Source organism: Anser brachyrhynchus (genome assembly GCF_964034855.1).
Source record: "Anser brachyrhynchus genome assembly, chromosome: 6".
Classification (NCBI taxonomy): Eukaryota; Metazoa; Chordata; class Aves; order Anseriformes; family Anatidae; genus Anser; species Anser brachyrhynchus.
The window spans coordinates 22,457,045-22,467,757 of record NC_137700.1 but is presented as its reverse complement, the minus strand read 5'-3'; the positions used below and the strand labels follow the sequence as shown (position 1 = coordinate 22,467,757).

Below are 10,713 nucleotides of genomic sequence, written 5' to 3'. Positions count from 1 at the left end.
GCACAACCCAGAACAAGGCAAAATAATTGGGCACCATCAGGCAAGGAACTGAGATCATGGCAGAGATGGCATTTTTCTAATACATACTTGCATGAAATAAGAAGCCAGGGAAGGCCATATGCTCCTTCTATGTAAAGCTTACTGCAGAAGTTGCTCATAGAACAAGCAGAGAGAAAATTGCCTTGGATGGTGAACCTTCACTGAGAAGACACCTTCCACTGAAAAGTCAGCCTGTTTATCTAACGCATGCTGTAGCCAGGCTGTTTTACTGGCAGCAATTGATACTTCTCTGTCCTCATTCTGATGTTCTATACAGATCATCTGCTTTTAAATCCACCTTTATAGAACAGTACTGAATCAATGCCCAGAAACCAACCTGCAAAAAGAGGAATGTGAAAACAGGAGTGGGAGCTACAGTGGGGAATCAGTCTAAGGAGTTACATATTTACACTTAATATAGTCTTAAGTCCTTTACTCTGCAGTACAGACCTAATATGGCTCAAGCTAGGTATGCAGGAAAAAGGCCAGTTGTGAATAGCTTCAATAACAAGCTTGCTACAAAACCAAACCAAACCAGAAAACAACACCACACACAAGCCTTCAAACCAGGCCCCCTATTATAGAGGTTCATGAGGTAGTTATTACAGTGCATTTATAAAGATAATCTCCTTTTATAAATCCAGGTAGCATTTTGCTGCTTGAATACAAGACATGCACAATCTTCCTATAGTTATAACCCTTGTCATTTATAATTAAAGCTTCTAAAATATATATCAGTAATAAGAGCTGAAGTGAAATAGCCTCAGAGAAGTCTCCTTTGTTAAGGCTATGTAAGAATTGATTTGTCTCTGGATCGTCTGTTATGTGTGTTATTCAGGAAACCCACTTTACCAGTTTTTCAAGGTAGATAGAAACCTGCATCTCAGTAGCAACAACAAAAAGAGCTGAATATTTTTCATTAGTTCCTAAAACAACCCTATTCTTTGATGATGTGCCATCAGCCAGAATTCATGTTGTTGAAGTGCAGGGAGCATCCCTATATGGAGGCATGGTCAGTGTATGTGTCCACTGAGCATCATTTGATCTTAACATCAGTCACGCTGGGAAACTGCAGTGCTGTGACAGCTACTGCATTTCAAAGACTTTATTGCTTTAACATCCTGCCCCTAATCGGCTCAGCCAGAAAAGATCAAGACTAAAGTATCAGTGTTGTTTTTTCTTGTTAACTCCCAAAGCTAATTACTGCTTAAACTGACCTTTCATTTTCCTATACATCCATACATAGTTGTACAATGCAAACAATGCAGCTGCTCAACAGCTATCAGAGATTTCTTGGACAACACACCGCAAAAAAAAAAACAAAAAACAAACAGCTGGAAAGTGGATGTGATATTTGGGAGAGAAGATATGAACGATGAGGATCAAGGGTGAACTGGCAAAGTCCCAGCATCCTGGTAACCTCTACGCTGACTGCAGAAGTCATTTCTGCGTTCCTAGTGATCTGCAACGAAACCAAGACTTAACACTTAGTGAGCAAATTCTTCTTGGACACTTCTCCTGTCTAGAAGCATGAAAAAAAGCCTGTCCCTCAACAGCTATAGCATTTTACCAGCACGTGCTAAACATATTGAGTACAAATTTCTGTAATCCATATAATCACAGACTATCCCAAGTTGGCAGGGATCATTCAGACCAGCTTTTGGCTCCACACAGCATCACTCAAAATCAGACCAAATGTCTGAGAGCGGTGTCCAGACGCTCCTTGACCTCTGGCAGCTCGGTGCCATGCCCAGTCCCTGGGCAGCCTGTCCCAGTGCCTGACCACCTCTGGGTGCAGAACCTTTCCCTAACACCCAGCCTGACCTCCCCTGTCCCAGCCCCATGCCGTTCCCTCGGGTCCTGTCGCTGTCCCCAGAGAGCAGAGCTCAGCGCCTGCCCCTCTGCTCCCCGTGAGGGAGCTGCAGGCCGCCATGAGGCCTCCCCTCATCTCCTCTGCTCTGGGCTGAGCAGACCAAGGGCCCTCAGCTGCTCCTCACACACCTTGCTCTCTGGGCCCTTCACCATCCTCACAGCCTCCTCTGGGGGCTCTCTAGTAGCTTTATGCACCTCCGGTACCGCGGCACCCCAACCCGCACGCAGTGTTCAAGGCAAGGCCGCAGCAGGCCGAGCAGAGCGGGACGATCCCTTCCCTCGGCCGGCCAGCAGCGCCGGGCCTGAGGCACCCCGGGCATGGTCGGCCCTGTGGGCTGCCGGGGCACTGATGGATCATGTTCGGCTTCTCATCCACCGGCACAACCTAGGGTTAATTCCTTCCTCCAACCCTCCCAAAACTCCTAAAAAACATATATTGCCCTAATCGTATTTTCCATGCAACATGCCAGCTGACTGCTGGGGGGGAAGCATGAGAAATCAAGGTGACACATCCTGCAGTAGCAGCAGATGGGATGTTTCAATGTACTTGCAGCCTGCTACCTTGTTTTTAAATCTCAAAAGCTTTGCTGTGCTTTGTTGTTATACTTTTTTCATTTATTGTCTACATCTTCATTAGTTTGAGGACATGGAGGTTATTAGGAAGGCTGGAAAGCAGTGTCATAATCACAGAGCAGCTGCTGAAATCAGTGTGACTTTTCTTCCTGCCTTTACGGAGAGTACAGCTGAGCCCATTGCCTCCTGCTAACCCAAGCTTGTTTGGCACAAGAAGATGTTTAGCTGTCTTGCCTTCACAGTGGTACAAGCAACATGCTCCAGCTTCAGCAAGATACTCTTCCTGTCTGTGGGCACAGGGCAGTGCACAACCGCCTGTGTGCCCGTGCCTCAGACACAGATGCTCAGCTGTGTCCGGGACATGGGACTGGGAGGGAAGGTTCTGCACCACCACAGTGCTATCACCGCTGCAGTCCTTGCAGTGCACACAGCAGTACCACAGCTATGTGTCCCTGCTTTGTGACCTGCTGGGGTCTGGCGGTCATGTTACTGCACAGTGCTAATGAATGCTGCACCTTTCATCATTCTTCTGTTTCTCCCTCCTGCCCCCTTGAAGATGCATCGCGCTTTTTAAACAGAATTTCCTTCTTTTATTTACAGTACTGCTCTTGGTTAGTAGCTTGTTTTAACGGAAAGATCTGTTCTATCTAATAATCCATGTCTTAGCTATACATTTATAGATGGAGAAGGATGGATGAATGGGTGAATGCGTGTATGTGTACTGACACCCATGGATACATGCACAAAGAGCAAATCCCACTGAGCTAACAAGGGCATGGCTATGCTGTGAGTCCAGGAAAAAGTGACTGTAATATGTCATCTTGGCAGGATAATTAGCTTGGGTAGCACACTGCCCAGCGTGCCTGCACTCTAGCACCTGTGATAGACTGGGTATCTCTCTGTGAAAAGTCCTGTCTCTCTTGTCCTTGCTTCATGTTTTTAAGGAAATGAAGGAGGAGCCAGTGGCATAGCCATGTGTAGCTTCTGAATGTCTGATCTGGGAGCACCAGTTGTGTTCCCTTACTATGCTTCTAACTCAGTGGATTTAAAAAAAAACTATCCACAACCAGTGTTTCACCACATTGTGAAGATCTTTCAAGGTGCCTGCAGGCCACTTTGTGCCACAAAGTCTACTTAGAATTCCCATCCTTATACTTTGGTTATGCATATTGATCGTGGATTATTAACTATGGAGCATTTTCAGTCTGCAAAGGAAAAAGATCTATCAGTAAATTAAATTGATGTGGGAGACATAAATATTTGCTATTCTCACTTCGCTTGATTATGGTATTAAGTTTTATAGTTTATTGCATTCTTATGCTTCATGTTTCTCATTTAAACAGTGGTGATTAATCAGCATTTACCATTTTGTTTAACCCCTCTTCCTAAGACTAGCATGCTGTGATAGATTTTTGTAACAGTAAATCAGGGCAGACCCTGCTTAATATTTTAAATATTTAAAAACTGCATTTTCCTTTTTCATTAAAACAGCCTCTTAACAGTGTTTCTGAGATAACAAGTTAGAATGCTGTTACAGAAATGCTGTCTAGGTCTAATTTCTAAAATGTAATACATAAAAAAAAAAATAAAAATCTTTCTACCTGTGAAAAATTAATTAGATTAAATAATGACCTTAATATAATTTCCCTTGGTGACCTTTATCAAGGAAATAAGAAATTCTTTCTTAGTTACTAAAGAAATCATGACAAAGTAGAGTTTCTGTGAACTCAGTAAGGACAGTCTAAATTGTAACTTTGTGGAGTAGCAGCTACATCAGAATGGTAAACACAGTGGTTTTGCCACTTTTTGTTTTCCACAAAAAACAGCAACCAACTGCACAATGGACCAAAGTTAAGCTGCAACCCTTGCCAGTGGCTCCACAGAAAGAGTGCAGTCTGCCAAACTGTAGCATATTACAAAATTAGTTACCTGTGAGAGGTTAGGCGTAATTCTTGCCCAAATAAAATACCATCAGCTCCAACCTATGTGACGGACAGCCATTTGCTGTACTTCTATGAGCCACCTGGCTGCAAGTTGCCAAACTCCTGCGAGACCACTGCCCTGGGGAATGGGAACTTGCAAGCACGTGTATTTAAGTGATCATTGGTTAACAGGAGGCACAACATGAGCATATACATGCCTCAAAAGACAACAGATTATCTGTGGGCAGGCAGAGACAGATGCGTACGTCATTGACATACCATTAACTCGCAAGCTCAGCAACACTGATACACAAAATGGCCTGGCCATGTCAGCAATGTGAAGGCTTCATATCCTCCCTCAGCTCTTGATACAAAACTAAACCTCACTCCAGTGCTACACAACGTTCACTTCTGCACAAAAGCTGCCCTCCCCAACTCCCCAGAAAACTGACAGGATTCCTTGAGCACTTACAGGGCTGGCAGGAACATGCTCCCTGGGAACAGGCACTTGCAAACTTCCTGATGTCTGCTGCAATGAGGTCAGCCCAAGTGCCCTTGCATTTATCTTTACCAGGTATCATGTCCACAGTCTCTGGGAGCAGAGAATGAAATCTTAAGCTGCGTGCAGTGAGGGGCCAATTTTACCTTTGTTGCTTTAAAAGGGTGAGGCCTAAATTCTTTAGGCATTTCAGACGAGCTTTAAGAGTGAAGAGATTTTTAACAGTGTGTGAACACAGCATCTTGTCCTTGCTCTTTAAAGAGCAGCAAAAGGGACACTTTGCAGACACTGTCCCTTCCCCAAATGCATTTTTGAATGCGGTGCGAACAACTTACCAGCCATCATCCGCTCCAAGCAAGGTCAATCTGTCCAGAGCTGGAGTTTCCCTGCCATGTGAACAAAGAATGGGACCTCCTGAAAGCCAAATACTGGTTAAGAGCTGCACAGCTGTGCAAAAGAGGATAACTGCAAGGATCTCCACATTTCTGTCCATAGAGCCCCAATGGATTTGCTGCTTGAGCAGCTCTGTTTTCTTCCCCCATCTCTAAGTGGAAACTGCTGCTCTTTGCCAGGTTGTGGGCATATCATTTAAACTCCCTTGGGCTAGAATCAGTTATTTGCAAGGCGTTGCTCCACACAGCTGGGATCAGGGGTTTGCATCCACTTCTGCTGAATTCAACACTGGCTGCCCACACACACTCAGCCCACGCTGTCTGCTTAGTGGGAGCCAAAGGGCAGCAATTCCTGCATGCCACGGCCACCTGTATGTTTCTACAGAATCCACATGGGGAGAGGCAAACACTCCTTGGGATGCTGCAACTCACTGTGGCTATCATGGCAGTCTCACAAACAGCCTCTGCTTGAAAACGTGCAAACAGTTTGCAGGATTGGTGCTACTCTTGGGTGGCTCACGGAAGGAACATCGTTGTTTTATCCTGTATTGGTAAAGAGCAACGATCAGTGCTAGAAAGATAAACCATGTTTCGTCTGACAGGGCTGGTACCACCCTGAAAGCTTTGGTTACACGTGAATTACCCAATTCTGCTCGTGTTGCTGCTACACTATTGATCCAGGTCTGTGTGACAGCTTTATCATTTAATCACCTGGGCTTAGTGCTCCAAGTCCAAACAGTGAAATTACTGAAATGCTCTTCTTCCAATAATAAAGAAAAAAGGTAGTATTTCTCAGTGCTCATCTAATAGGCTTCTGAGAAACAGCTGCCTTCCAAATTCATTTGATAAACTGCCATCTGTTTCTTGGGGGATTTATCTAACCTTGTTGTTTATCAATACTTTTGTAATAAATGCAAGTCTTTCTTAGACTACAAAAAACAGGGCAGTCAGTGGTAACTTAGAGTTCTGTGTGCAGCATTTGAAGGGTCAGCATGCAGGCATGTGCTACACAGGAGGGAGCTGCTGCCTATTTTATTTCTAGCTAGTTGTGCATCTGCACAGCCACAAGCCAGGGCTTGATGAAAAAGCATTCAAGTTTATACCCCCCATTTGCAGGAAAATTATTAATCTTACAAGGTAAGAAGTGTTTATCACCACTCACTGGCTGCAAAATGTAATGTATTTGTAACGGTTTGAGTTACAACTGACATTTTCTAGAGACAAACTGATATAAAAAGAAAATGCTCCCCAAGCACTGGGATCCTGCAAAAGCAGCCTGGAGATGACCACTGCAAGAAACTAGAACCACCACGGCTTTGAACCAGAAGAGGTGGTTTTAGCTACTCAAGCTATTCTGATGAGCATGACACTTTCCAGAGTGCCATTCATGGTTGTGACTGCTTCAAAATACTCAGTTCCCGCTGTGTTTTTCGATTATGGAAGCTGAGATTTGTGTATGAGATTGCTGTTCTACCACTACTAAAATAATAAAACAAACAAACAAACAAAAAAAAACACTAAAAAAACCACAGAATTTTCTGTCTCTTTTGCATTTTACTGTCCTTGCAAAGTTTTCCAGCTACGTAACTAGCTTCTGGAAGGACTCAACCCTGGAGATGCTGAGTGATCCTATTGTGAAATCACTACCAGCAGAAGGTACCAAGACAGGCACAGAACCCATCACAATCGTGCTGTCCTTTTCCCCCATACCCACTCGGGCAAATAATGGGTGCATGGGGTGCATGGAGTGTACCATTAATACTTAAACCTTTTAAGCACCCTAACAGGCCCTGTGTGGGGATTTCTTTGCAATATTGCTCATAGCAGCACACATTTAAAGAAAAATAATGGAAGTTTCTATTTTTTTTCCAAACATACCTTGTCCTGCCTCACAGTATTGCACTGCCCTTCCACAAGCCACCAAGTCTGTCATTGGAACCTTTCTTGTACGGAAGACGTAGCACAAGCCATCAAACTGTTAGTGCCTGCTTGGAGGAGCATACAAATTAAATCAATGTAAGGAGCAATGAGTATCACCTTGATTGGTCAGCCATTGAGCAGTTCTGCCACCCAGGGGAAAATACTCATGTCTTGCATCATCAGCTCTGCAAATTTCAGTGGTTAAATAGCTGAAAATTATATCCCAAGACCCAGATATTCTATTTTATTTACTGTATCCGTAAAAGCAATGCTAATACAAAACTTGCCAAAAGAAAGTGGAAGTGACCATTTTTCACTCTATCACCATGTACTGTTATTGCTACTGGTTCTGGAACCCACTATCTGCTCACAGTTTAAAATCTGTATTAATTTACACTATTTATTTATAGTGTTACATTCACAGGAAAAAAAAAAAAAAGGAAAAAAAATACACCCCTAAAATCTTCTGAACCTGTAAAAGATTTTACAAAGCCCTTTCTTTTCAGTCAGTATTCATTCAGGTCATTAAGTCTTTACAAGTTTAGCTAAAATCAAGTTAGATTTTAGACAAACCCTGCCCATTCCTGAAAGAGTGAAAGTTTTTAAGCTCTTTGCTTTGTGGGGAAAGATATGAGCACATGGACAGCACAAAAGAGAAGGTATTGATAGGTTTTGCGCTTGATAAGCATGCGCTGTACTGCTGACCATCAGTGATGGGCATGACAATCCTTCACAGCATGCAAGCTGGCAGAGCTGTGCGTCTCTAATGAAAACAGGTAGGTAGAAAATTGAGAGTAGCTGGAAGATGATGTTTCTCTAAAAAGCGTATGACCTTAGAGTCTTCAGTAAAAATTGAATTGACAGATCTTGCAAAAAAAATGATGTAATGAAATAACAACAGTATCTTAAACAGGATTAAAATATAACATTTTACTAGTTATTTCAAAGAATAGATTTTTTTTGTTGTTGTTCCTTCCATCATTCTTGTCTGTATGTTCAGACTCTAGCTAAATTCCAAACAGCTATTTTTTGTTAGGTAGCAAGTCCATATATGCCAAGGGAAAAAGAGTTAGGAGCAAGAAATATCCAGTATTTTTTTTTCTCATATGGTAGGCTATGTTGCATTTCTCATGCCTAAAAACAAGCACCATCTCAAAATATTTGGTTGGAAACCTCAGGTTGAAAAGGAGGTATTTGACAGAAATGTGACATTTACATCACCATAACATGCAAACAGCTTCTAAAGACAAACATTAAGAGGAATTGCCTGTAGGATAATCTGTGCAAGGGAAAAACAAACCAAATCACAGCAGCACAAGTCCATTTACTGCCAGAGCAGAACCAACAGCTAGTGTCATCCAGATCTTGTGGTATAGCACCAGGGAAAGAATGATGATGCCAATCCTTTCCTTATTAGTCGCATGCATTTAACTGTGGACTCTTCCCACCTTTCAAGAGGTACCCGTATTGTTCTCACAACTAGTTAGATCTCATCCTGAAGAAAAAGTTGGCATAACACAACAGGACACTTTTCTCACATGTATAAATATACATATATGCTTTTTGCTAATATCACATTGGAGAAGAATACTTTGCTCTGCATCGTTAATGTCTTTTAAGTATTACTTGGTGGTTATGAACAATGATGTTTCTCAGCTCCCTGTTGAATTTGTAACATGACACACTCACTATTTCGAGTTATAAACAGAAATTAAAAGCAGCTACCAGTATTTTACACAGTGTATTTTACAAGTAATGCTCACTTAAAAGATTTTGGAACAATTCTGTGTTCTGACACCCCTTGTCCTTCACAGCTGCATTTCTGCATATTAGTCTCAGAAAGTGTTCGCTTTTTATCCCCTTCACCATGATCCATTTGTCTTTACAGCAGGTTTATGTTCAACACTATCAGAGTGGAATAGTGATTGTACCATTTAACCCAAAAGCTAGCTGGGCTTGAAAATGTATCTATCCCCTTCCCATTAATTACTTTTTATACCTATTTCTATCTCACAGAGTCCTGTATCATCCTGGTTTATTTCAGAGGAATATAGCCATAGAATGACAATTATTGATGGAGCATAAAAACTGGAGCTAAAGACCATATAAAGAAGAAAACAGCACTGATCTGGGAAGAGATGAAAAGATGAAAAATTGACTAGAGAAGAAAATTGGAATGAGCTAATTTACAAAAGAAAATGAACAAACCACGGCAAGGTAACTCTGAATAAGATTAATTGCCTTACATTTCCTTCCTCTTTGCAATTTTATCTTATTTAATCTTCTATTCCACTTTCCTGTTTAACAATGCTATAGCCTTACAAACCCTGATTCCACTCTTACATTAGTTTGCTATTTCAGCATTGAGTGAGATCGTCTGTTGGAAAAAAATGGTGTATCACTATTGACTTTGGTATTGTTACTCAAATTTAAACCAGCAGATTTGCTCCATTGACTTTCATGGATTTATTTTTAATTTATTACTCTGAGTTCAGAATCAAGAGCTCTGGATATAAATCTTGAACATAAATAGACAATTTTCCAAATCTAAACAGTATAGCCACAAGTACCATTACAGGAAAAACAAGCTAGGCATGTATAGAACTGTCTGAAAAGTTAACCAAATGTTGCTGTGCAGTTATTAGTAGTTTACTATTTATTAAACAATAAATCAAGATAAAAAATCTAATTAACTTAAATGAAGTATTGTTTAGTGAAATTGGAGCCTGTCAAAACAGTTGTTGGGGGGGACAATTAATTGGTACAAATGTGAGTGCAAATTTTTTTTTTAGCTTTAAAGCATGTCATTTGTAGTATACAACATGTGCATGATACAAACTTCATACATTTTCTTCAGTGACAATAAAAAGCGCAGTTTATTATAAACTGAAGTAAAAATTAAAATTTAAAAAAAAATAATCACAGTTTTGTCATTGGTATGTGAAGATTATTCCAAGGGCCCATCCAGAGCTCCTCTTCATCTGACTGTGTGTGTTCACTGTGTGACTCCAAGGGCTCTTTGACATCCTCGTTATCAACAACTGATTCCTGCTCTTCTGTGCTTTTCATTTTGGAGCCGCCTGGCTTTGCTACTATGTTTTCGGCCCCTATAGAGGAAGCAAATGAGACGCTACAAGGCCTCGTGTTCATTTTATCACTAGAAGATGGTCCCTTTGACAATGTGTTCAGTGGGACATTCTCCTCATGTGTCACTGCAAGCTTGTCCAGTTTCTTGAATTGTTTCCCCAGCCTCACTGGAGATGTGACTTTTAAATTATTAGCAAGGCAAACACGACGGGTTCTGACAACAGAGCCATTCTGTGCAATGTAGATGTTACCATTGACGTTGTTTTGAATATTGGGGTTATTAAGACGATTCCTCTGGCTGGAATCAGGAGCGCTGTCTTCTCCAGTGGAGCTGGTCTCATACTCTGGGTCAACTATCAACTTGATCCTTTTCTTTCTGGCCCACTGTTTAATGATAAACAGAAATGTT

At 41.6% G+C, this 10,713-nt stretch overlaps 1 protein-coding gene across 4 annotated transcripts in view; it reads right to left on the bottom strand.

Annotated features, from left to right (window-relative positions):
• Window positions 1-8,756: 8,756 nt before the first annotated feature.
• PCDH15 (protocadherin related 15) overlaps window positions 8,757-10,713 on the bottom strand; it is a 539,977-nt gene continuing 538,020 nt past the window's right edge. For 3 of the 4 annotated variants that reach the window (XM_080598454.1, XM_080598446.1, XM_080598447.1), the window contains one exon: window positions 8,757-10,688. In XM_080598454.1, coding sequence (XP_080454580.1) covers window positions 10,137-10,688 — 552 coding nt within the window. In that variant the 3' untranslated portion in view covers window positions 8,757-10,136. The remainder of the gene's footprint in view (window positions 10,689-10,713) is intronic. The other variant, XM_080598448.1, reaches the window with a different exon arrangement.